Source organism: Lontra canadensis, unplaced genomic scaffold, assembly GCF_010015895.1.
Source record: "Lontra canadensis isolate GAN:19392208 unplaced genomic scaffold, GSC_riverotter_1.0 scaffold17, whole genome shotgun sequence".
Classification (NCBI taxonomy): Eukaryota; Metazoa; Chordata; class Mammalia; order Carnivora; family Mustelidae; genus Lontra; species Lontra canadensis.
Window position 1 is genome coordinate 19952151 of NW_022631011.1, and position 27926 is coordinate 19980076.

The window sequence follows — 27926 nt, forward strand, 5'->3', positions numbered from 1 at the left end:
TCCTAGCTACATGTAATATCTAGTGGTACCCTGCTAACATTTAATAATCCATTTTCTGGCCTATGGTATTCGAATCTTTCAGTTATTGAAGAAATCCTGGTTGTCTTTCATTACACAAGATGTAATTATTATTGTGTTTTCTGTCTTCCTCCATGTGCTTACTTTTTAATATTTTTTTGCTGAAAGCAATAAGGTCTGTATCAATAAGAACCCCATAAAAGATTTTGGTCTTCAGAATTGCCTTTTTATAGAAAAACAAACAAAATGTAGAGGGAATTTTTTATTAAATATTAGACATCTGGGTTGACTGCATTAATTTTAAATCATTCCTGTAATATTTCCTCTTTTCATTTGGTTCTTCAGATGCTCCCATAATATGCAAATCATTTTAGAATGAATACAGAAGAAACATTAAATATATTAAAATCTGCATTTTAATAAAATTGTCGATGCGTAATATATACCTTGCTTCTAAGGAAAAATGATAAAAAAGTAATAAAAGTGGTAATTTAGACATAGAACTATTTAATATCTTCTTACATTTTATAAGCCAGTAAAAAGTAAATGTAGAATAAAAGCTTTGGGCTCAGATTTGAAAGTGTTCCTCTCAAATATTTTGTCCTCCGGTTTTTTTGTTTTTTTTTTTTTTTCCCCCCCCCCCCCCACACCGGAAGGTTCTAGATGGTCTGACCGTTAATGGACTTGTCGAGAATGGTAGGTAAACTCGCTCTCGAGGTCTCAGCCCGTGAGATGAAATGTTCCCTTGCTTCTCCTTGCAGATGGAGTGGATGTTGAAGATGATCCCACCTGCTCTTGGCCGGCTTCCTCACCTTCTAGCAAGGACCAGACTTCCCCTAGCCACGGAGAAGGTTGCGATTTTGGAGAGGAAGAAGGTGGCCCTGGACTCCCGTATCCATGCCAATTCTGTGACAAGTCCTTCAGCCGCCTCAGCTACCTAAAGCACCATGAGCAGAGCCACAGCGACAAACTGCCTTTCAAATGCACCTACTGCAGTCGGCTGTTCAAACACAAGCGGAGCCGAGACCGCCATATCAAGCTCCACACGGGGGACAAGAAGTACCACTGCAGTGAATGCGACGCTGCGTTCTCCCGCAGTGATCACTTGAAGATCCACTTAAAGACTCACACATCCAACAAGCCATATAAATGTGCCATTTGCCGCCGTGGGTTCCTGTCCTCTAGCTCCTTGCACGGACACATGCAGGTTCACGAGAGAAACAAGGACGGCTCCCAGTCTGGCTCCAGGATGGAGGACTGGAAGATGAAGGACACTCAGAAGTGCAGTCAGTGCGAGGAAGGCTTCGACTTCCCGGAAGACCTCCAGAAGCACATCGCGGAGTGCCACCCCGAGTGCTCCCCGAACGAGGACCGGGCAGCCCTCCAGTGCATCTACTGCCACGAGCTCTTTGTGGAGGAGACGCCGCTCATGAACCACATGGAGCAGGTGCACGGCGGGGAGAAGAAGAACTCCTGCAGCATCTGCTCGGAGAGCTTCCACACAGTCGAGGAGCTGTACAGCCACATGGACAGCCACCAGCAGGCCGAGTCATGCAACCACAGCAACAGCCCCTCTTTGGTCACGGTGGGCTACACGTCCGTGTCCAGCACGACCCCAGATTCCAACCTCTCCGTGGACAGCTCGACCATGGTGGAGGCTGCCCCGCCCATCCCAAAGAGCCGGGGGAGGAAGCGGGCCGCCCAGCAGACCCCCGACCTGACCGTCCCCTCGAGTAAACAGGCGAAAGTGACCTACAGCTGTATTTACTGCAACAAGCAGTTGTTCTCGAGTCTGGCCGTTTTGCAGATTCACCTGAAAACGATGCATTTAGACAAGCCCGAACAGGCCCACATCTGTCAGTATTGCTTGGAGGTGTTGCCCTCCCTCTATAACCTGAACGAACATCTCAAGCAAGTGCATGAAGCTCAGGACCCGGGTCTGATCGTTTCTGCCATGCCTGCCATCGTCTACCAGTGCAACTTCTGCTCCGAAGTTGTCAACGACCTCAACACCCTTCAGGAACATATCCGATGCTCTCACGGATTTGCGAACCCTGCCGCTAAGGATAGCAATGCGTTCTTTTGTCCCCATTGCTACATGGGGTTTCTCACTGACTCTTCCCTGGAAGAGCACATAAGACAGGTCCACTGTGACCTCAGTGGCTCCCGATTCGGGTCTCCGGTTCTCGGGACTCCGAAGGAACCGGTCGTAGAAGTCTATTCTTGTTCTTACTGTACGAATTCGCCAATATTCAACAGCGTTCTTAAGCTGAACAAGCATATCAAAGAGAATCACAAAAACATTCCCTTGGCCCTGAATTATATTCACAACGGCAAGAAATCCAGGGCCTTGAGCCCCTTATCTCCTGTGGCCATAGAGCAGACATCTCTTAAGATGATGCAGGCGGTGGGCGGCGCCCCTGGGCGTCCGGCGGGAGAGTATATCTGTAATCAGTGTGGTGCTAAGTACACGTCCCTCGACAGCTTTCAGACTCACCTAAAAACTCATCTCGACACTGTGCTCCCCAAACTGACCTGCCCTCAGTGCAACAAGGAATTCCCCAACCAAGAGTCCTTGCTGAAGCATGTCACCATTCATTTCATGATCACCTCCACCTACTACATCTGCGAGAGCTGCGACAAGCAGTTCACATCAGTGGACGACCTTCAGAAACACCTGCTGGACATGCACACCTTCGTCTTCTTCCGGTGCACGCTCTGCCAAGAAGTTTTCGACTCGAAAGTCTCCATTCAGCTCCACCTGGCCGTGAAGCACAGCAACGAGAAGAAGGTCTACAGGTGCACGTCTTGCAACTGGGACTTCCGGAATGAGACCGACTTGCAGCTCCACGTGAAACACAACCACCTGGAAAATCAAGGCAAGGTGCACAAGTGCATCTTCTGCGGCGAGTCTTTTGGCACCGAGGTGGAGCTCCAGTGCCACATCACCACCCACAGCAAGAAGTACAACTGCAAGTTCTGCAGCAAGGCCTTCCACGCCATCATCCTGCTGGAGAAGCACCTGCGGGAGAAGCACTGCGTGTTCGAGACCAAGACTCCCAACTGCGGGGCGAACGGGGCTTCGGAGCAGGTCCAGAAGGAGGAGGTGGAGCTGCAGACCCTGCTGACCAACAGCCAGGAGTCCCACAACAGCCACGACGGCAGCGAGGAAGATGTGGACACGTCGGAGCCGATGTACGGCTGCGACATCTGCGGGGCGGCTTACACCATGGAGACCCTACTGCAGAACCACCAGCTCCGGGACCACAACATCAGACCCGGGGAGAGTGCCATCGTGAAGAAGAAAGCCGAGCTCATCAAAGGGAATTACAAGTGTAACGTGTGCTCTCGAACCTTCTTCTCTGAAAATGGCCTCCGCGAACATATGCAGACCCACCTCGGCCCTGTCAAACACTACATGTGCCCTATCTGTGGAGAGCGGTTTCCCTCCCTTTTAACCCTGACCGAGCACAAAGTCACGCACAGTAAGAGTCTCGACACGGGCAACTGCCGCATTTGCAAGATGCCTCTCCAGAGCGAAGAGGAGTTTTTAGAGCATTGCCAAATGCACCCTGACTTGCGGAATTCCCTCACGGGATTTCGCTGCGTGGTCTGCATGCAGACCGTGACCTCCACCTTGGAACTCAAAATCCATGGGACATTCCACATGCAAAAGACAGGGAATGGGTCCGCCGTCCAGGCCACGGGGCGTGGCCAGCACGTCCAAAAACTGTACAAGTGTGCGTCTTGCCTCAAAGAGTTCCGTTCCAAGCAGGATCTGGTGAAACTTGACATCAACGGCCTGCCATATGGTCTGTGCGCTGGCTGTGTGAACCTCAGTAAGAGCGGCAGCCCAGGCATCAACATCCCTCCCGGCACGAACAGGCCGGGCCTGGGCCAGAATGAGAATCTCGCTGCCATCGAGGGGAAAGGCAAGGCGGGGGGACTGAAGACTCGCTGTTCTAGCTGCAACGTTAAGTTTGAGTCTGAAAGCGAACTCCAGAACCACATCCAAACGGTCCACCGAGAGCTCGTGCCAGATAGCAACAGCACACAGTTGAAAACTCCGCAAGTATCGCCAATGCCCAGAATCAGTCCCTCTCAGTCGGATGAGGTAACTTGCCTTTTTACTGTTTGCTCTTTAACCTCCTCAGGAAACCCTTGCCACTTGGTGTGTCCACTCTCCGCAGCCTTATTTATTGTCATGTGCCGAGAGATGCTTAGATTGAAATGCAGTGGGTTCCACCCCCACCCCCATAGCCATTAGCCAGCAATTACTTGCTTCTTGATAAGCAGCATTTTGGCTTGAATGGTGCAAAATAGGACTAATTCCAGTCTCCCTAGGATATTGTCTTCTCTATGACTGAAGAGATCAGCGCTCATGCCAGCACCACTGAGATCTGGAATCTCAGCATAGCTTCACCGCGAGTTGAAATCCCCAGCTATGACTTGTGTGTATGGCAGAGAGATAATGACATAAAAGTAAGATGCTATGGGCCAACATACTGGCTTAGAGTAAATTAAAAGGAATATATATATTTGTGGATAACAAATTGGGTAGGGGTGGTTTTATAATACCATGTTGTCAACACTCACTGTTTCTCTTTGTCTTCTGGGTGGTGAGCAAAATATTTTCGCACAACAGGATTTTTTAAAAGCCCCTACATTTATCAAGCGCCACGTGCCCAATGTTCCTTTTCAAGGAGTCCCCTTAAATGTCCCCGAGTCTTCACTATCTGGGCTTGGGTTTCAAAATGAAAGTGGATTTTTTTTTTTCCCTTAGTGTAAGAGTGGTTTCATGCCTTCTTTGCCATAATGAGTATGAAAAATAAGTTCATTTACAATGAAATAGTTTTATAAGTCACCAGTCCTTGAAGCTGAGCAGAGGATGGCTCATTTTATTATAATTTCTTTATGCTTTATCACCTAGTTTCTAAGAGTTCTTTCCACTTCCCTACCTGCCCCTATCTGGAGATCCATCCAAATGAAAACCCCAGGGAGATCCATCTCCCTTCAGTTTGGGGTCACTGCATTTTCCTTATCTTGTTACTGCACTCACACCCTCTTGGAGGCCCCCCTGCACGTCCCTGCAGATAACCATCAGTCAGCTGGTAGGGGAGAGCTGGGAAGACTGACACAGAGCCTATCCTCCTGAAATGTGGCATCTGCGTGACAGGCAAGCTCCCAAACTTTGAAGCTGCTTTCCTTTCTCTCCTTCCAAGTAAATCTGCACCTTTCTCTCATTTAAATAAGTGAAGTCCTTTCAAACTGATGAGGACAGCTGGAAGAGCATAGTTTTGATAATGGCTCCTGACTCATGTGTTGGATCAAATAGTGTCTTTTGGTCGTTCTAATCAGATGAAATGAATTATTTTTTTCCAACTTTTTCTTTCAAACATGTTTAAACCTATAGAAAAGCTAAGGGAATAACACTGTGAACATGTGTTTGTGTATCCATATCACAGATTTACCAGATATGAACATTTTGTCACAATTTTTCCCTCTCTCTCTCTCTTTGCAAACTTTTTGTTAATCTGAACTACATGAAAGTAAGTTTCAGACATCGTGGTTTTCCTAAGAAGGAGGATATTTTCCCATTTAATCATAATATTATTAATTAAGGCAATTAACTAAATCAGTTAAAGAAATCAAATAGATAAAAAAGAAATCAAATAGATCTGTAATGTCATCTTTAAGATGTCCATATTCAAATTTACCCAGTTGTCCCCAAAAGGTCTTATTTTTTTAAAATGCTTGTGAACAAGAATTTTAGAAAAACATTTATGCAGAAAATTACTCCTCTCCCCTTTCTTATTTTGCTATGCTTAACATATAGAGGGGAGTTTGTATATTCATGTTTAATTTAAATGGTGCATAAAATTGATTTGAAATGACTGCATTCGCGCACGCGCGTGTGTGTGTGCGCGCGCGCGCAATTGTGGTGGTGTGTTCGTTTAAAATCAAGCAAAATCAGGCTCTCGTTTCTTAGTAGATTATAGAAAGGCATTGTGCCTGTTTTTTCTTCTCTATTCTTGGTTTATGTTTTCTGATGTTCCTAAATTGCTATACATTACTATACCACTTGAGGTGAGATTTATTTTTTAAATGGAGGAGAACATATGAATAATCTTTACATGTTAATTTGGTTAGAGTTACTTGCTTAGAGAACTTATCCTTAAGGGGTGGTCAAGTTTTTAATTATACCTAAAATCTTCATGATTAAGTTTAACTATATCCTGCCCTTAAATAGAATAATGTAGAAGATATTTTTAAAAGTACTTCTTAATTGTAATTCTTTTTTTTAAGATTTTATTTTTTCATTTACTTATTTGAGAGGGGGAGGGGCAGAGAGAGAGAATCCCAAGCAGACCCTGAGCTGAATCCGGGAGCCTGACACTGGGCCCCGTCCCATGACCCTGAGAGATCGTGACCTGAGCCGAAATCAAGAGTCAGACTGACTGAGCTGTCCAGGCACCCCTAATTGTAATTTTTACAGTAGTGTTTTGTAAGCACCTACATACCAAGGCTTAAAAGTGACTCTTTAAACAGAAGGGTAAAGTGCCTTCCTTATTAAGCCTGATTATTAGGAGCGTGTAGCAATGTCCTTACCTGACCAGATATTAGGATTCAGTTGTGCATATTTCCTTTGTGCTAATTGGTTTGACATTTTCATCATTGTTATTTTTTCTTCATTACACTATTTAGATCATAAAATTTCATGTGCTCACTTCCTTTCTGGTAGCCTCTGCACTTAAAAATGTACAGTAGGCCATATCATTTGCACTTGACAAAGAAAATTAATCTAAACACATGGAATTTTACAAAAAGGAGCCTCAAATAACGCGTTAGCAAGAAAAAGACCTATAATAAAAATTAATTTGCTTACATTCTTTGTTAGTCAAGTTAAGCTTCTGTGTCTTCTCCTGTGTGTTGTGTAAATTTTTTACCACGTAGGTAAAAGAGAAGTTATTACCTAAGTCTTTGCCCAAAGACGGGTGTGCCGTGCAGGAATAAATTTTATCACAAAAAGGAGTGTGGCATGTATGTCTCCTGACTTCAGTGTCCTAGGCAGGAATGAAGGGCCTAGTGCTGTAGGTGGTATTTTCATCTCTTCTTGCTGAGGATTGAGACTTCAGAAGAGAAAAGGAGACCACGGACATAATAAAACCCGGATACACAGATATTGTCAAGAACAAGATTAGATTTTTTTTTCTGGGCTATGACTTGTGATCACATAAGGGTATTGGTAGACACTGGAATGAGTATTTCAAAGACTGAAAAGAATGTTTTTTGGTCGAGACTAGATTACCTAGTTAAAAGGGATTTAGATATAATCTAGGGAAGGCTAAGTATTGGATAAATGCATGCGATCCAAGAAATGGATGAAAGACAAGGCACAGGACACTTATGGAAACATAAGAGTAGGTAGCTGTCATGGAATGGAGAAATTTGGGATTGAAATCAAAAGATCTGAATTCTTCTGCATAATGCTTCCTGAATTTGTGAACGTGTTTTGTTTGTGCCAAAATCCTACAATTATCAATCTATGTCTGTAATGTCATCTTTATGGAGTCTTTGTTTCGAATAAAATATTTAGGGGAACCTATTCATTTCCCTTTAGCTCTCAGAGATCATGGATGATATACATTGATGCCTGACCACCGTTACCTACGACGATTCCATAAACGGGAGAGATAAACTAACCCAAGAAGGATGCTGGCCATCCAGATTTTTCCATACACGAAACACCTTGCAGAGTTACTGACATTTACTGTGTGTTGAATAAATGTTAGTTCTTCTTCTGGAGTTCATTGACACTGGCCCAGCCTGGTCAGGTTCTGCCCCATTTGGACCTTAAGATGTTTTCTTACGATGGCATTAGAAGCATGTGTCCTTCTGCTTCCATTTCTCCAGGATGTCTGATTGCCGGGTTTCTTCAAGGGGTCATTTACTCACATTTCAGCTCACGCCATCCCCGCCAGTCTGCTGAAATTGCTCTTGCAAGGGTTTCCATCTGTGTCTGTGTTGCTGGCTATGCAGAGCCACAGAATCAGAACCAGAAGGGACTCTGGAGACCATCTGATTAAGCTGCCTTATTTTATAGGCAGCAAACCAGGCCCAGATAAATTGAGATCTAAGGTGACACAACTAGGAAGTGGTAGGCAAGGAGCTCTGGGCAGCTGGCTTTCTAACTCCAGACTCAAGATTCTCTTTTCATAAATCCCCTGGACTTTCCTCTGGCTGCCATCTCATCCGTATTCTTTTCATAAAATCCTCTCCGTGTTGCTGTCTTACTTTCTGTGGTCATTCCCTTCCTCCACCCACTGCAAGGGATCATGTTTCCATCGCTTTACGGCGGCAGACTTATTTAAGGTCTCTGCTGATAACTGACCAGTGCAATGCTGTTTTTGTTTTGTTTGTTTGTTTGTTTGTTTTTTCCTTAAAGAGAACTTATCCTAGTTTACTCACTGTTCTACTTCTCGGTATTGGCTGTTTCCTCTTTACCAAGCGTCCTTTTTCCCTCCTGGTTGCCTTCATAGAGGGATGTGTAGCCTACTTCCTCTGTTTGCTCCTACAAGTTTGTGCCCTGTGGCTACTCTCATTCTGCATACCCCCTCCATGTGGCCTCATCCACTCCCATGGCTCCTGCTACCACATTTTATGGATGACTTTCCAAATGATATCTCCCAAATGCAGGAGGGAACTTTCGGGGGTGGGGGTGGGGGGCTGATGGAAATATTCCATATCTTGATTGTGGCGGTGGATACATGACTATATGCATTTGTTAATACCCACAAGGTGTAAAATTAGTGAATTTTCGTATGTGAATTACCTCTCGATGGAACAGATTTTAAAAAGGGTATCTGTGACTTACACCTTTGCACTGATATTCAGACCCACACACACAGTTGCCTGCTGGAGATAGTCACTCACGTGTTTCCATACACTTGAAACTCAGTGGGACCAAAACTGAACTCACCATCCTTTCTCTGAACCTGCTTCTTTTCTCATATTTTCTGTTTCACTTGTGGAGCCACCGATTTTCTTGTCTCCCTTTTCTCCACATCCAGTTGGCCATCAAGTGATCTCTGTTTCAGCTCATATATATTTCTTAAATCAATCCCCTCCTCTTCATCCTCTTACCACATTTGTAATTCAATCTCTGATCATCTTTCACTAAACGACTGAAGCAGCCTCCTAATTGTTCCCTTGGACTTTAGTCTTATCATTTTCAAATCCATCTCCACAAAGCTGCCAGAACAATCTATCTAAAACACAAATCTGAATAGCATGTCCCTCCCTATTCGAAACATTTTAAGTGCTCTGTACTTCCATCCTTATAGGATAGTATAATATCCTTTTATTGGGAAATAAAATGACGCTTCAGTTTCTGGCCCCTGATAAATTTTCTCTTCCTTTTCTTACCTTTCACCTTATTCTGTAGTTGAAAATACTTTAATTAACCTGCAGGTGACACACTGCCCCTGTGTCTCATTAAGATCTGCCCTGTCTCTTCTACCCAACAGTCTCCCTCCACCTTCCATGAGGCTGTCCAACTTACCCTCTATTTAGAGATCGAGAAGTCCTCCTAGGACCGTGACTTCCCTCCACAAACACCTCTCCTCCCCTTGAGTGCTCTGTGTATACAATATGTCACAAATATATTAAAATTGTCACATTGTTTTGTAATTACCTCTTTATCTTTGTCTTCCTATGAATTCCTTGGGCAAGAATTTACTCAATCTCATGTTTCTAATACCCATGACAGTGCCAGGTCCACAGTAGGAACATACATCTGTGGATGGGGTTCGTGGAGCTATGTCCGGCTGGTGGCTCACCCAGAGCCTTTCTCCATTCATGGCAGTATGGCAAGACAGCTGGCCACCTCGCTTTTTTTTTTTTTTTTTTTTTCTCATTCAGGAGCCACCTGCTACAGTGACGGAAACCTAGAAGGTATTGGATAAATGTGTGTTCTTGCTCAGAGTGTGTTACCTACAGTATCACTATCCATACTTCCTTACCCCATTTGGTCTTAAAACATTCCATCGTCACCGATGATGTGTCAGTCCACTGTTATCATCCTACTCCACTTCACGGCCGGATTTCCCAGAGAAGTTGTAGTTAGTCCCACCTGGTGTCCAGGTTCCAAAGAAAGCCTTCCTGTCCCCATCATGCCTATGGCACGGGGCAGAGTAGATGGCTCTTCCCTCAATGTGCACCTCTGACTTCAAGGCATTTGCTCTCTGGTTTTCCTCCTACTTCTGTGTTTGGAGGTTTCTCCTCCCGTCCCTATTCTAAAATCGCAGAGATAATTTGAGGCTCTTCCCTGGCCCTCTTTTTCTGTCTATGCTCTCAGTAGGCCTCTCATCTCTTCATGTGGCTGTAACTATCTCCATGCTAAGAATTCCCAAATTTCTATTCATAGCCTAGACCTCCGCTTAGTTCTGGATTACTGTGTGCTGACAGCTTGATGTTTCCATCTTCGTCTCTTTTATATATTTGAAGTGTAACGAGTACAGTCTAAACTTTTGGTTGTCTCTCCTGAAACCTATTCTTTTTCCAGACTTCCATCATTTGAGTAAAGGGAACCACCTTACAGCCAGTTATTCAAGCAAGAAACCAGGGAATCATTCCTGATTCCTCCCTTTTCCTCATTCCCCACATCTAATCTGTTAATAAGTACTGGGTCTCTTGATTCTGCCTTTAACAAGTCATCCCATCCATGTCTTTTCATCTCCAAAGCCACCAGCATGGTCTGGGCCTCACTCCTCACCTGGATACTGCACTAGTTTCCTAATGGATCCCTCTCCTTCTTCTGTTGGCTTCCAATCCATTCTTCATGCTGCATTGTCCTGCAGACATGTAAATTACATGGAGTCACTTAACATTCTTCAGAGACTTCCCATGTTGCTCAGATGGGCTTCTCCCTAAAATCTTACCGAAGTTAGTCTCCTCCTTAAGATCTCCTTTTAAAATTATAATTTTTTACTTGTTTATTTTCTTCTTCCTCTTTCTCACCTCTGAATACCCAACTTGCTTGTCATAGGTCTCAGTCAATGTCAGTTGAACAAATGAACATTGTGTAAGTACTTTGAAGTGACAAAAATAGCATATACTCCATTTCTGCATGTGTATGTGTGTATATCCAGTAACTAATACATAAAGATATAGATAACTTTACCCCAAAGTGCTGACATGCTTTAAAGTCAGGTTTGATCTAAAAATACTAAAATAAACTGAAAGGCCAGAAGTTTCTAATAGTTCAAAAATCACCTTCAATATCAAGGTCTGTTTTAAATGTCTAGAAGTCAATATTCTTTCTTTATGGTTCGTATACTGAAATGGTAATATGTACATGATGGTAATTCAGAACCCACTCAAGTTCCACAGTTCTGTTTTATGTAATAAAAATTTCCATACAAGAATGGATTTTAAGTTTCTATATTTCAAATTGCTGATACTAAATTTTGCTGAGAGCAAAAATTAGGCAAGCTCCTTCTGGGTAAATGATACTTTAAAATTAAGTAGAAAATTTACATGACCAAACAAATGTGTAAGATTCAAGATGTTCTTGAAATAGAGTTTGTTGCTTTGCCAAGTTCAGTCTGCTTTCCGATTTATTATTGTTGTGTTCAATATTTGTTTGGCAGCTACAGTGTACTGGTACAGGGAGTTAATGATCCCTGGCATAAATATGAGGGTGTGGAACATGGAAGCACCTGCCTCATACCCACTGTCTATCCCTTGTCCCATGCTCACCTGGCATTGATCATTGACCCACACATTAAACTCACTGCCACTACCATCCTCACATTTTCTGTACTTATTTCTAGTTCTCAGTTTTTTTGCTGATGCCTTTCATAGGGTTCCAATGCCTTCTTAGAACATATGAAATTCAGAAATAGGAATGTTTTTGTCTATAGCCATGGATCTTGAATTGCACGTAATATTTGTTCTTTGAGGACTAAGCCAGAAGAGTGTGGAGTCATGCTACGTAGTGGCAGGATTCTATTTAGGCAAAGCATTTTACATTTTGGCTTAAATGGCGTTGAGGTAGAAATTAGTAAATATTCAAGATGATTTTGAATAATGAAAGAAAATCAAGAGCTACATTCTGGATCTCTTATTACAGTATTGCCCTACTCATTGCATAATATAGATGCAATTTTCTATTAGATGTACTTTGTCTACCTAGAAAATGCCCCCCAAATTGCCAAACACTTTTAACTTTTAACAAAGTCTAACTAGCCAGTTCCTTATTTATACTTTCTGTTTTCACCTTTCCATATTTTTTCCCTGAAGATTCTATTCTTAATCTGCCCTTCTCGTCCCCTCACCCTTATTTCCTATTACTTATTTCCTATTCGTTAGTACCCCATGCAGATGACTAAAATATCACATTTCAGATCTCGACCTTCTTCTGAGGCCCTGTCTTGGATTTTTAGCTACCTGTCTGATATAATCAGTTATGCATTCTGCTAGCCCTTTGACCAAATCAAATCGTAATTTCTTTTGCCCCCCAGTTTTTGACGGTGTTCCATCTTTCTCCTAATCCTTCTTGCATGAAGTGCTATTTTTATTTCCCGTGTCTTCTCTGTTCTTCTAACCTTTTGGGTTGACCACTCTCAAGCTGCTGTGATTTCTCTGCCGTTTGCATCTCTTGCAGCCTCTGTCTAGGCCCACGCCCATCGTTTTACACCTGGTGCTCTCCTTCACACCCTACCTATCATGAAGGAAGTTCCAACCAATTTAGAAGTCTAGGTTCACACAAATCAAATTCTCTGGCCACAATACAAATCCATGATACATGAAAAAGTTATTGAAAAAAAAAAAAAAAAAACCTCCATAAATTTAAAAATTAAAACCACATGTGGAACAAAGGGGGCATAAAAAGGGAAATTAAAAGTACTTAGAACTGAAAGAAAGCTATATTAAAAACCCTGCCAGGTGAAAACAAAGCAACACTTAGAGGAAAACATTGTTATACCATAAGAATACATATTAGAAAAAAATACATATTAGAAAATTTAAAAAGGCATGATATCCATAAGCTAAACATCTAGTTCCAGACACTGGAAACAGAACAACAAAACAAGCTCATGAAAAAATAGGAGAGAGGAAGATAACACAAAGCGCAAAGATAGTGAAATGGAAAACTGGCAACAAGGAAGCCAACAAAGTAAAAAAACACTTTTATGACAAGACTAACAAAATTTATAAACTTCTGATGAAATTAATTAAGTTAAAAAATAACAATAAATAATATTAATAATGAAAGGGGAGCCATAACATCATATATGCAGTTTTAAAAGATACTAGGAGAGCCACTACACCTACCACAATGACTGAAGTAAAAATGAATGCAAAAATCCTTATTTTCCAAGAATGGAGAGCAATTGGAACTCTCTTACTTTACTAGGGGCAGTATCATTTTGTGCAAGTGCTTTAAAAATACTGCTGGGCAGTATATACTAAAGTTGAATACTGGCCGACTCTATAAGCCACAAATTCTGCTCCAAGGTCTATATCTAAGAGATGTGAGTGCAAATGTTCACCATGGGTTATGAACAGGAATATTTATAGTGGATTTGACATATAAGCTTCAAGCTAGAGTCAGTCAAAATGTCTGTCAAAAGAAAATGAATAAATGCATTCATATAATGGTGTGAACTCATTCTGTTCACACAATGGAATACTACACAGCAATAAAAGGGAATGAACTACTGTTAAATAACAAATCTCGGGAACTCATATACACAATGTTGAAAAAAAGGAACCAGGCTCCTGCTAGTATGTAACTCCATTCATATGAAGTGTAACAATAGGCAACACTAATCAGTGGTGATCAAGGTCAGAATAGTGACCTCTGCGATGGCATGGAGTTGGAAGGGGCAAAAGGGATTATTCTGGGTGCTAGAAATGTTCCATATCTTGATCTATGTGGTGATTACACTGTTACATACATATGTAAAATTTCATTAAGCAATACCGATAAGATTATAGTTTAGTATATATATGCTATTTCTTAACTTTAAATTTTACTTTAAGAAAATCCAAAATGCACAAGATTTAAAAAAAAAGAAAATATTATGAACAATTTTGTACTAATAGTTGGATAAATGGGTTTATATGGAAATGGTTTTAGAATAGTATGTCACCAAAGCTGGCTCAAGATAAAAAAGAGAGAAGTAGAAAATTCCATAAACATTAAAGAGTTTAATAAATTGTTGAAAACCTCCCCACAAAGAAAATACCAGAACATACACATAATTCCATACCTGTGCCAGAAAATACAAAAAGAAGGGTCACGCCATTTAATAAGCCCAGTATAATCTCCATATTAAAACCAGACAAATATAGTAAAAGAAAAATTTAGGTGATTTTACATTAAAAAATTTTAAAGAACATATTAACAAACTAAGTCCACTATGTTAAAAGAGTTTATATTATATTAAAATGGTTTTACCACAAGAATGCAAGGTGGGCTCAATCTCAATAAATAAAGTGATTGAATTCACCACATTGGCAGTTTAAAAGAGACAAATTATATGTTTATCTCAAGAGTTGCAGAAAAATCTAAATTCAACATATTTTCATGATTAAAAAGAACACTTGGAACAGGCAGGGATTTTCTTACCCTAATAAAGAGTATTTGAAATATTTTTGGCAAGCATAATAATTAGTGGAGAAGTTTCAATGCAATTATTAGTTCATAATAAAATAACTAATAAGGCCTGTTCATTGACCTAGTCAACAATGTAACATAAAATAAAAATGAATTTAAGTATAAAAAAGGAGGGAGCACTAAAATTGAAAAGAAGCAAATCAAACTGTCATTTGGAGGTCTTATGTTTGTATATAAAACAATATTGAAAGAATCTAAAGACAAATTATTATAACAAATGAAACCTTAGTAAATTTGCTAGATACCAAATCAACTCCTATACGTCAATTAGATTTTTATTCACCAGCAAAATGTGGGGAAAAAAAGTTGTAAAATCATTCCATTTATAATAGACACAAAAATTAGTTTACTTAAAAATAAATCTTGTAAGATGTTCAAGATGTTTGTGGAGAAAAACGGTAAAACATTATTGGAATATTTTTTAAAGACTTAAATAATGATCATGCATAACTCGCTCATGGACAAGAAGACTCAATACTGTAAAGTTATCCATTATCCCTAATTTAATCTATAAATTATAGCTACTCCAATGGAAACTTCAACAGGTTTTAAAATGTACTTTTTTACGTTCTTACTTTCTGGAACTGGACAAGCGGGTTCAAAAAGGTATATGAAAGAATGAAAGGTGAAGAATATAAGGATTTTCTTGTCAAATAAATAAATTTAAAAAAAGGGTGGGGGGGCGCCTGGGTGGCTCAGTGGGTTAAGCCTCTGCCTTCGGCTCAGGTCATGATCTCAGGGTCCTGGGATCGAGTTCCGCATCGGGCTCTCTGCTGGGCGGGGAGCCTGCTTCCTCCTCTCTCTCTGCCTGCCTCTCTGCCTACTTGTGATCTCTGTCAAAAAAAAAAAAAAAAAAAAAAGATTCCCTTGAAGGAAAAGAACAAGCAGAGCAGGATCTGTGCTACCATGCAGGTGATTGATAATGATCTGCAGCAATTTGGATGGTGTGGGATTAGTCCACAGGACACAATAAAGGTTCTCCAAGAGATACCAGACACATAAAAATTCAACATAGATTATAGCCATCTTTGCACATAAGTGAGGGAATCGACGGAGTATTCAATTTATTATCCAGATGGAAAAAATAAAAATAGAATGCTCACATGTGTAAAAATGTGTGAAAAACAAAACTGTAAATCTTTTAGGAAAAATATGAAGAATATTCGTATGACCTTAGGTTGGGAATGCTATCTCAAATAGTGCCCAGACAGTATAAATGACAAATAAAATATCGCAAATGATATGCTCCTCTACCTTAAAAATAATAAGTTGTTTACTAAATGTTACTATAGAATGAGCAAAAATGAAAGCTATGAGATGATAAAACATTTATAACACGTGGTTGAGAAAACTATTAGTTCCTAAATATGTAGAAAACAGCCACAAATCAGTAAGGAAACACAAACCAACAAATTAGAATATGGGAAACTAACACGAAATGGCATTTCACAAATGGAAAACATGAAGGCTCAGTAAACATGTGAAAATATTTATCCTTACTAATAGTATGGGAAATGCAAATTCAGACAGAGAGTAATGGGTTGTCTGGAAAGAACACAGGAAGCTAAGTTGGACACACAGGTGTTTGTTTAATTATTACTCTTCATTATTTATGGTATAAATTCTCTTTGTAGGCATTTAATATTTAACATAAAAATCAGAACTAATCAGAACCATAAGTATAAATCAGTATCACTTTAAATAAAAGATAACATACTAATATGATTAATACCAAATAATGTTTTAAAAATTCTAGCTATACACTTGTACTTACAAAAAGCTAAGAGCCTGAAACTGTTCTTTTGTTGTTACCAGAAGATTTATTAAGTATTGTAGAGGTATTAAAGACATATTAGCATCACAGTGAGACGTATTTCCTTTGTGTAATCAGAAAGAACAGTATCCATACATTCCAGTTAAGGTGGTACATATCTCACACTTTGGGGAACATTAGCCTATGGCATTAACTTTTGATTCCTCATTTGGCACTTCAACTTAAAATAACAGGTTTATTAATTTCCTGCTATGTACAAGACGTTAAGCTATCAGGTTTGTAAAGAGGATGCACATTATACAAGTATGGGCTTTTTTTTTCTTCAAGATTTTATTTATTTATTTGACAGAGAGAGATCACAAGTAGGCAGAGAGGCAGACAGAGAGAGAGGGGGAAGCACGCTCCCCACTGAGCAGAGAGCCGCATGCAGGGCTCCATCCCAGGACCCTGAGACCATGACCTGAGCCGAAGGCAGAGGCTTAACCCACTGAGCCACCCAGGTGCCCACAAGTAAGGGCTTTTGAATACACCTCTTTCTCCCCAGTATGGTTCCCTGAGGGTGTATAGTTTACTAGGGAAAGATTAATATATAACAATAACTATATTATAAATGAGAATGGAATATGCGCCGTAATAGAAGAACCACTAAAGTAGTTCAGAAGAGGTAGCAAATAATGAGGTGGAGTTAGCTTTGCTGATATCTTTGCGAAGAGCAAACAGATTGGACGAATTTCCAAAGCAAAAGTCCCGAGGCAGCAGTGTCCCTGGCTGGCTGCAGGAACAGCACGGGGCCAGCATGGCAGGAGCACAGGGAGTTCGAGAGGGTGGAGGCAGGGCTTGGCTGGGTATCCTGCATGTTTCTCCCCAGAGTTCCTTACACAGGAGAAGTTCCTAATAAACATTCGTAAATGTCTGAAACCTGGTGCTTAAACAGAAACAAAGAAGGGGACATTTCTCTGAGAACTAAATGGTGATACAGTTTCTTCCAACCACACATAAATAGGACATTAGACTCCTCATAAATATGTGACATTGTATGTAATTCATATTGTACAGAGATTGAATGGCAGGTGAGATCCTGTAAGAAGTCCCCATATCAAGGCAAATGATTTATTTTGTTGAATTAAACATTATATGACACAAGTCGGTCTTCAGCGGAGCCTGAAAGTTTTTTGTTATTCAGAGACTGCCACTCTAGGTGTAGGGAGTTTAAACTTAGGCCGCATAACATAGGAGAAGAAAATATTGTGTTTAAAAAAAAAAAAAAAGAATGCAAATAACAGTTGGTAGAACCTTCTTTGACATCTAACCAGTCCTTCCTCAGCTTCTCTTCCTTCACTGCTAGCATGGGCATATTCCATACTTTGCCTGCTTTATAGGGTTACTGTGAAGAGCAAATGGTATATGTATGTATGAAAGCCCTTAGCAAACAGGGAGCACCCAGCAAATGTTGCATTTGGTACATCACTTCTGTACTATCCAGGGGTAAGTCTACACACACCCCAGGCATGCATGCACACCTTCATATAATTTGTATATAAAATGTTTTCAATTAACTTATTATTGTAATCTAGGATCATTTCATCTAATGCTAAATCTATGGATTATTTGGTTAATGAATCGAACTAAGTCATCACACTTCCACAAAGTTGGGGAAATAGAAAATCATAATAAAATAGTAAAACAAACCTAGAAGCAGTGAAAACCAAAGAATAGACTGAGTGTAACAACTACAAAGACAAAAACATTATTTGTTTGAGGTCAGAGATCGTGTCAGGTGACAATAAATACAAAAGGTAACAAAAACATGTAAATAGATGAGTTCATAGGTAGAAGAAGCAATTGTAGATAAGACATGGAAGATTTTCAGTAGTACTGTTGGGTTGAAACATCATGGAGAACAAGGGAACACAAAAAGTATTGGGGAAATAATATATAAGAAAACTAAAAATTATAAATGAAAGGCATACTAAGTGAATCCCAAAATGAGACATTTCCCCCTAACCTCAAGAAGCAAGTGAATAGTGTGAAAAGCAGTTAATTTTAAAAAGCAATTATTTGCTTGCCTGAAACCCACCGGCAATGTTCTCTAGGGATCAAATATATTTACGTTCTGCAGAAAGGAAAATGGTGAAAATATTGTGGGGTGTTTTTTTGTTTTTGTTTTTGTTTTTTGGATAGGACTCGTCATTTAGATGCATGACCCCTTATTTTTAGAATAGAATGCTATATTTAAAAATCACTAATAAGTAAGTGATTGAGAGAGGTTTCAAAGCACAGATCCGCTATGATTTAGAAATCAAAGTGCTACTGGTAACCCTAACCTGACAAAGTCTGATGTTAACATTTTCCCTTTAAGTTAAGTCTAAGGATCATCTCGGGTACTTTATAAGTTTGGATATCAGTAAGGAAGCAAAATGAACTGTAATAAAATTTCTTGATAAGTACATGTCCAGAAATAACAGAATTTAATTTTAATAGGGACCACATATTTAACAAAGATCATTCTTGAAAAAAGAAAAAAAAAGTAAGGGGTGGAACAGAAAGCAAGGAGGAAAGGTAGACAGGAGGCAAGACTAAATGGATAAATGAGGTAGCTGGCAGGAAGCCCTCCAAGCTTAATGGCTAGACCTACTAGGATTGGAAAATTGACATCATTTTGGTGGGAGACAGATCCTTTCAGCGCCATGAAGGGGTCTGGATTGATAGAATTTTGTTATACCAAATTTAAATAATTTGAAAACAGACCTTCCATAACATGCATGCTATATAATTTGGATCAATTTGTGTCTAGTGCATTCATTCCTTCTACAGTTACTGAGTTTCAAACCTATGACATACATTGTGCATAGACACTGGGCCCACAGTGACGAGCAGATAAGTATTATTTCATGTTTCTCTTGGCAAAGAATTAAACCTCCAAAAATCAAATATACCCTCAAATAGTGAATCATATACATATTAAGATGGTGAGGAGTTGGCAGGATTAGATATAGGAATATTCTCAAAGGTCTAGTAAGGATATTCAACAATAAAATTCTAAAATGTCTTTTAAAATAATGACTGATTTATCACCCGGACTGTTAAGGAACGTCTAAAAAAGAAATTACAGTGCTTGCCTTGCACAGATCCTCTAAAAAATGTCGGATTTGATATTATAATCCTTTTCCTAGCACTTTCCCCCTCATATTCTTTATTGTGGAGAGGTGTTCTTATGGAGCAGAAGTCCTGTTGAGAAAGGGCGCCATATTTTCTCAGGTTACATTCTTGGACATTTTTTATATGGGAAGTCTGTAGCTTTGTAAAATATATTATCAATAAGGATTATGCAGAGAGAGCTTTTTGAAGTCTATAGTTTAATCTTTCTGGGATAATCTGAAGGGGGACTGGAAGGTCTTATGTGGTTGTGTGATGCAGAATGTAGGTATGTTTCGTGGCAACAGTCTGGTTCCCCCCAATAAATTTCCCTGAAAACACTTACTCTTGGGTATACTTATAAAAAGCCCAAATCAATTCACTTCTGTATAGTTCATGCACTCCTTCACAAATAAACCCTGTCAGGCAGTGCACTGGGTACTGGAGCTGAAGGAGAAATAAGACCTTGGTCCTTAAGTGACAGGAAGCCTTGGAATATAATGCAAATAGATGTTTTGAATATAACATAGTGAATTCCATGCTGAAAGAATACACTGGGAAGCGAGGACCCACAGAGAAAGCAAGGACTAGCCGTGGAGACGTGGTCCAGTGCTAAGAGGAGTCTCAAGTTGGAAGCACAATGGAGAGCCAACTGGCAAGTGTTAGCGGTTCCTTTTGGTAAATGCACGCCCCCCCCCCGCCCCCATACAGGATGGCTGTGTTTATGGCCATCCGGAGTTTGACGCTTGCTCTGTGGGTCATTTTCTGTGCATTCCAGACAAGGATACTTTATCTCTTTGGGATGAAGAAATTGAGATAGATAGTCTCATGCGTCCCTTTCGGTTCTAGAACTGCTACTCTGTCTAAGCTCGTACTAGTACTTTGAAAATATAAAGAATATGGGGACATGTTATTCTTTCATTTTAAAGGAGGCTTTTTGGAATGATGAATGAGGAAGAGTTTTACATATCCTAATAAGTTCAGTTAAAACAAGGGGCTCAAAGAACTTGGTCACTTTCACGTTTATATATGTTGTAGCCACACAGCAGGATTTAGAAATGGTCAAGGAAACCGTCAAGGAAAAACGTGCAAGAAAAAGTCAAGGAAACACAACTCCATTTAAAAAAAAACTTAATGCCAAAGAGTACAAACAACGAGACACCCGCAGAGTTGCGTGGGTGTAATTGCTAACAAGTTTTTTGGAGCAGGTGGGGGTTTTAGAAGCAATCTGAAAGAGACGAGAAAGGTAGTCTGACATGCCTCAGTAGGAAAGCTGTTCGAATGGAAGGGATGGACGAGAGAAGGCGGAACGCAAAATGAAAGCAGGGTGAAAGGCAGAACCAAAAAAGAGAAGAAGACGAAGAGCTGAGAAGGAGGACAGGAGGTAGGGTGCTCCAGTGGGAACAAGAGTAATAAAGGACAAGGTAATTTGGGCACATACAGGGTAACTGAAATGACCCAAAACTAAGACAAAGACATTGTATGGATACGACAGACACAAAACTGCCAAAACATGAAGTATTCTTTTGACAGAAGAAGAGCTAGAAGGATAGACCAGGGAAATATAAACAAAGGAGAATAAGCAGGACTCCACAGGAGCCTTCATCTGAAGGGAAGAGGGAAGAAGCAAAGATTTTTATTGTACAATGAACCAGTATGACTCCTTCACACACTAATTTATTGTGTGGAAAGAGTGATGTTAAAAATTGCGGTGAAAACAAGATGGGTAAGACAGAGCCCTCCACCTACCCTTAGAGAGCTTACAGTCCTTGAGGAGATAAATCAGTTTTACTGAAATAATTCTGATACAACATGTAATGAATTCTAAGAGAATCAAAAAGAAACTTCTATGATTTAATATTAGATAAAATTTCTTCTCTATGTTATCCTTTAGATACGTATGGTGAGTCTCTAATAAATGGTACAAGTACTCATTAAGTATTAACAAAACTTCCCTTGGGGGCAGAAGTTACACACTTCAGAAAATGTTTCTTTTTTTTTTTAAGATTTTATTTATTTATTTGACAGACAGAGATTACAAGTAGGTAGAGAGGCAGTCAGAGAGAGGAGGAAGCAGGCTCCCTGCTGAGCAGAGAGCCCGATGTGGGGCTCGATCCCAGGACCCTGGGATTGCTCGATCCCAGGACCCTGGGATCATGACCTGAGCCGAAGGCAGAGGCTTTAACCCACTGAGCCACCCAGGTGCCCCCAGAAAATGTTTCTTAATGGATTCCAAAATATATTTTTCTCGCTCATGAAACTTCCTCCATGTTTTTGGGAGGATTATAAATCATATTACTAACCTTCAGCATTGGATCACTGCGGACATAGGGTGGTTTGATGATGTTGGAAGATTCTACTTAATGTTCCTAGTTTTTCATTTCTTCAGCTAGGTATCCCTGATATCCACCAACCGCACCTCCTCAATCTGACAACAGTGAGGCAGAAGGGAGGTTTCAGATTTTTAAGGTGGAAAAAAATCAGTATATGGTTGGAATAATTGATGGGAAAAATAGACTATAATTTGGTGTAAGTCAAAAATTTTGACTCCTTCCTTTCCTCCTCTCATTTATGTTTATAAAAACTGATTATTTAAACTCTTGTTCTCCCACTCCCAATTTCTTAGCTTTCTGGATGATATGAATGTACACCAACGGGCAATATAGGAAGTTAACCCGAATCTATTATGAATCATAAATCCTTCCAAACTAAGAACAAACAATATATTATAACCAGTGGTAACTAGAAGCAAATTCCTGTCCGAACTGAACTCATGCTTCCAGCGATTTTTTTTTTTTAACCTTTACTACAGCGTCAATTTAGTCTGTGTTTTTCAGTCTCTTCTAATTCACTGATTTCTGGTGCTGGGTTGAGGGTAGAGAAGTTTTCAGGCAGAAATAGTCAAGGTGTAGGTAGCAGCTTAGGAATGAAGGGGCTGGGTGTGGGGTGCCTCACTAGTCCATTGTATAGTCAATAACCGAAATGTATTGACTGCCCATTTTATAGACAACGCTATAAGGAGATCTACTGATGTACATTTGCTGTGGCACAGAATAAACAGCAACTGAACACATCCTATTAAATGAGATCATCTAGACAAAGATCTCTTGCCCAGAGGGTCTCAGTGACCTGTGTAGTGGAGGAAATAAGCTAGGTCTCTCAGAAGAGCCTCCAAATTCTGAATCAGGAGAAATAAGAGGAGTGGAGAGGAATAAGGCTAAGAAAGCATCTCTCTCCGTGAGGAAAACTTAGGCTCAGATTCATGGTAATTACTCCATTTTTGACACTGGGTTTTGTTTTTTAGAGAGTAATAGCCAGAATTTTTTTTTTTTAATCTCAATTGTTTTCTAGCTTTTGACTATTGATGATACTATTAAAAATAAGATATTATAAATTACAAAGGTATTTTATTTACTATTCAAAAAGAACCCAAGAAAAGTGGGGAAAAAATGGTTGGGCTTTTTTACCCACGATTTCAAAGTTAATGGTAGCTTAAATGTGTATCTTTACGGCGATTTGGATTTATTTGTAAAAACTAAGTATGTTTTCTTTTCAGATTCCAAGGGGCCTATGCAGGGTTTGTCTAAAGTTAAAAGAAAAAATTGCAACTTAGTCATTTAAAACAAAAATCTTCTATTTTTTTGTCTGTCTCCTCTTTTTTCCTGCCCAAAGTTGGCCAGAGCAATCTTATTTTGCCCTGCTTCTGTTCAGAATCGCCTTCCTCATTCCACCAAATATCCCATTTGAGTGTGAACACTTGCCTGGCAAGTAACTCAGTAACTTTGTAACTCAGTTTTGACTTCAGGGAAAATGTTCCCATTTTCAGATCTCGGATAAAGTCCTTCCTCTCCCAGGGAATTCTTCCTGACCCTTGTGGACCAAGTTCATCTGTCCCCATCTGAGGTGTCTTAGCGATCTTCTCTTTGCCGCGCACTGATGGGCGGTTGGTCTTGAACTGCTTTGCCATGTTATTTCGGCAGAATACTTACATAACCATTTAATATTTGTGTGTGTTCTCTCCCCATTTATATTGTAACTCCTTGAGTTTAGGAATCATGTTTAATATCTCTTGGTTACTGAGCCCTTAGCACAAAGGGCTATGTGGTCTTTAATCTCAGGACATTAACCACATCTGTAAGACAATAGTGTCCTTCTTTTAACTACCATGAGAGCACACTACAGAAAATCCACACTGGTGTTTTTCAGTGAATTACTCAGGCGAACTTTTCCTCATTAGTAGCTCCCATTACTTTTCACCTTTTTCCACCCCCTCTCTGTTCTGACTTATTTTCACACAAATTCAGAATTACTTGGAAGTTATCCAAACTAAATTAGTAAAATGTCTGAACTACTGAGTATTTGTAGAAAGCTGTAGGTTTATTATTTTCGCTCACACATAATATTCATTTGCTTGCCAACAAAATACTGCCAAGTAAAGGTGCTGCTGATCTTAAATATGTGTCTCACTTGTAATTAATGTATTCGTTCTCAGAATGATAGTGCTATAGTCCTTGAAAAGAGTTTTTTGTTTTGTTTTGTTCCATTTTGTTTTTCCTAACTACCTTTTTACGTGCTCTGTCTTCCTCCTCCCCACCCCCTAACCCTGTCACCAATTTCTGATATTCTTTATGCTATTAATTTTTAAACCTTTATTTAACAAACATTTGTTTAACCTTATGTTAATTGCCATAAAATTTAAATTAGTCGATTCTAGCTTGAAGAAATTTTAATATGGTTTCAAAGTCCACATAAAAGAGTGAGAATTAAACTTTGACAAGCAACTTTGTTGTGTCAGACAGTTTATATAGTATTCCATTCCGTCTCCATAATAACCTGTCAAGTAAAGAGTAATAAAGGTAGTTACTGTTTAATGCAGGCATGCAACATGGTAGGCGTGGTACTAAGCACTTTTGCATAGTTCTCACTTGCTTCTCACATCAGCTCTTAAGATGTAAGTTTTATTAGTTTTAATTTACAGAGAAGGGTACTAAGACTCAAGGTCATTAAATGATTTGTCACACAACTAAATGATGAAGCCACAGAATAGCAACTGATTGCAAAAAGATTCTAAAGTTGCTTTCCTATTAAGCCTCCTGGATATGTTGGGAGTGGATTGTTTTGTAGCGTAATTAATGCTACAAACAACATCCTGATTTCAGAGGGTCCTGACTGAATCTGGGACTGGCTTTTCTTTCATAGCCACTGTCTACATTTGGGGCTGGTGATATAGAGGGGGCTGAACTCTGGGACATCCTTGAGAAATGATTCTGTAACATCATGCTTTGTTACTCTAAACATATGATGACCATAGATAAAACATAGATAACCAAATGGACACAGTCAGGTTCAAAACAATTCTCCATCTTTGAGATCCAGAAGCCAAATTTCAGAAGTGGTTAGGACTGAAACCAGGATTCTGCTTCTACTCCAGAAGTGGTAATTAGATTTAATCTCTGTGGGACAAACCTAAACCTGCTACTTCAAGCAAGGCAAGGGAGAAACTTCATTGCTTACAATAGGAGACTGGGGGAAAAAAAATTCTATTGTTGATCTATACGTGGTATTAGAATTTTTTAGCTGGAGAGTTAAAGGGGTAAGAAGAAAGATACACTTTTATGACTTAAAACTGAATTAGCTATTGCTGGCTCTGTGATTCAACTAGCAATGTCCTCTACATCCCTGTAGCACATCAGATATACAGGAAATGCCTCATGAGACCTAGCCTGGTCTAGGAGTCTGAGATAGGCTGGTAGAAACAATGGCAAAACTATTAGCAATGGAAGAATGAGTGTATAGAAAAAAGAATCTTTCACTGCAAAGGGCTTCAAGCCAAGATTCCAAAATATGTAAATGATTCCAAAATAAAAGCCACAGAAAAACAAAAATGCAGCTGCTATGATACCAAGATTCTACTCCAGAGAAAATTAATTAAATGGACCAGTCTGACAAAGACTTTAAATAAGTATGTCTAGAAGCTCAGAAAGATAAATGAAAGTATGATTTCTACTTCAAAATGAGTGACAAATTATGAAGTAAATTCAAGTATAAAGAAAGCAAGAGCACTTGTGTTTAAAATTAGAAATAAAAAGTAATAATAAAAAGTAGTCATTGAAGTAAAAGTTTCCATAAATAGGATAAACTGTAGACTGGAGACCAGTGAAGAGAGAACTTGTGGTTTGTAAGAGTGCAGAGTCACCTCGATCAAAACAGAGGGACAAACTGACTTCTAAAATATGCATTAAAAATGGTTAAGATACATAGAGGTGTAATCCAGATGCTCCAATCTTGCCTAATTGGAGTTCCAGTGGAAATGAATGGAGGCTGTGTGAGAGACACATAGAAACTGAAGAAAACTGAAGCAAACAACAGCAGAAATTTTTCAGGATTGGAGACATACCATAAGCTCTTGTCTGAAATTGTTCTTTCAGTTTTTAGTAGGACTAGTAAACAAAAATACATGGTTAAGAACATGGCAAGAAAATCTCAGGACACTGAGAGAGAAGAGAAAATCTTGAAGTCCAGTAGAGGACTTGGAAGCCATTTCCGCTCTCTGGATTTTGGTCAAGGGCCTGGTACTAGAAGCTTATGCTGAAGGTGGCTAGGGAGGGTTTTCTCACTTTTATACCATCCCTGGCATTGTCAAAGCCCAAAGCAGCACACAATTGTAAGGAGTCTTCTTTCAAAATGTACCTAAAATGCTGCTGTATGTTTACCTGCAAATGATCACAGTATAAACTGCTAAAACCCAGTAAGTGGGAGGCAGGGTGGGGTACCAGACTTAGTTCCAGTATCCATAATCCGAACGAATTAGTACATGTCACTTCATCTGTAAATGAGGATAATAATCCCTCCTTCATCAGCTCTTACAGTTTTGTTGCTAGTGAATTTTATGTATATGAGCTCTTTATAGACTTTATAGACAATTCGAGGAAACTGTTATTTCTTTATGATAGAAATGAATGTAAGCTATGGTTTGTTTTTTTTTTTTACCTCTTAGAGTTTATACATTAGATTTACAAAAAGCAAGTAAACAAGAAAAACCCTCACAAAAAATACAAAAAAGTACTTGCAAAGGTGTTTGTAACAACTCATCACAGATTGTTTTGGGTGTACATCAAGTGTGGGGGTTTAAAATGAACCAAATGGATGGGTTTAATCAGGTTATGTTTAGTGTTTAAAAAAATGACATACTATGAATAATTCTATCCATTTATTCCCACTTTTTATTATGAAAATATTTAAGCATATACCTAGGTTTAATAATTGCTAACGTTTAACTACATTTACTTTATCTGTATTTGACTATTTTTTTTCTGAATATTTGGAGGTAAATTGTAAACATCATGCCATTTCACCCCTAAATATCCAGGATGTCTCCCCTAACAAAAAGTATATTTATCCACATAACATAATACCACTGTCACATCTAAGAAAGTTAACAGTAGTAATTACCCAATATCATTTTATAACCAGCTGAAATTCAGTTTTCCTCAATTTCTTCAGAAACCTTTTTAGCTGTTTCTCCCCAAATCAGAATCCACACATTGCTTTTACACTCACACTACATTTATTAGTTGTTCTTTTAGTCCCTTTCACCGGAGAACAATCTTCCCACCTTTTTCCCCGCTCTGTGACATTGGCTTTTTGAAGATAACAGGCCAAGAATATTTTTGATTGACTTTGAAGAATATTTTGGATCTGTGTACACCCCTCCCCCCGGGTACTGCTTGTTCCTCTGTCCCTGAATTTCCTGAAAACTGGACTGTTTGTTCAAAAGCTTGATTAGATTCAGGTATACATTATAGATGAGAGTACTTTATTATGATGTACTATACTCCATATTGCAATGCATTGAGAGACACATAATGCCAGGCTATTTTATTAGTAGTAATATTAAGCTAAGTAGTCTGGTTGCAGTAATTACTCCCAAATAAATCCACTGTAAAGGTACATCTTTCTCTTTGTACTTATTAAAGGATAAAAATTGAGTATCTCCAGAATAACCTTTCTCTTAAGAGTTTTAGCATTCATTAGTGAGTATCCTGGGCTCCTTTATTTGACATTGCAAAATGGTGGATTTCTAATTCTGTCCTCCCTTCTACAGAGAGTCTTTCCTAAAGAACTTTTCCTCATCAAATAGGCATGAACTACACTTCCTCCTAAAAAAGCTTAGTGCTTCTGTGCCTTTAATTACTAATTTTCAGAATAAAAGATTTATGTAATAGTCACTTCCAATGGTGGCAACTAAGATTTTTTTCCCTTTTCTGGTCTTAAGGGTTACTATGAACGCAATGATTTTTATTTATAGTCAGT

The 27926-nt window shown here is 39.4% G+C and overlaps 1 protein-coding gene across 4 annotated transcripts in view; it reads left to right on the forward strand.

Annotated features, from left to right (window-relative positions):
• The window catches only part of ZNF521 (zinc finger protein 521), a 273940-nt gene that overhangs the window by 113087 nt on the left and 132927 nt on the right, over nucleotides 1-27926 (forward strand). For all 4 annotated transcript variants that reach the window (XM_032859736.1, XM_032859733.1, XM_032859734.1 and 1 more), the window contains one exon: nucleotides 780-4132. In XM_032859736.1, coding sequence (XP_032715627.1) covers nucleotides 1220-4132 — 2913 coding nt within the window. In that variant the 5' untranslated portion in view covers nucleotides 780-1219. The remainder of the gene's footprint in view (nucleotides 1-779; nucleotides 4133-27926) is intronic.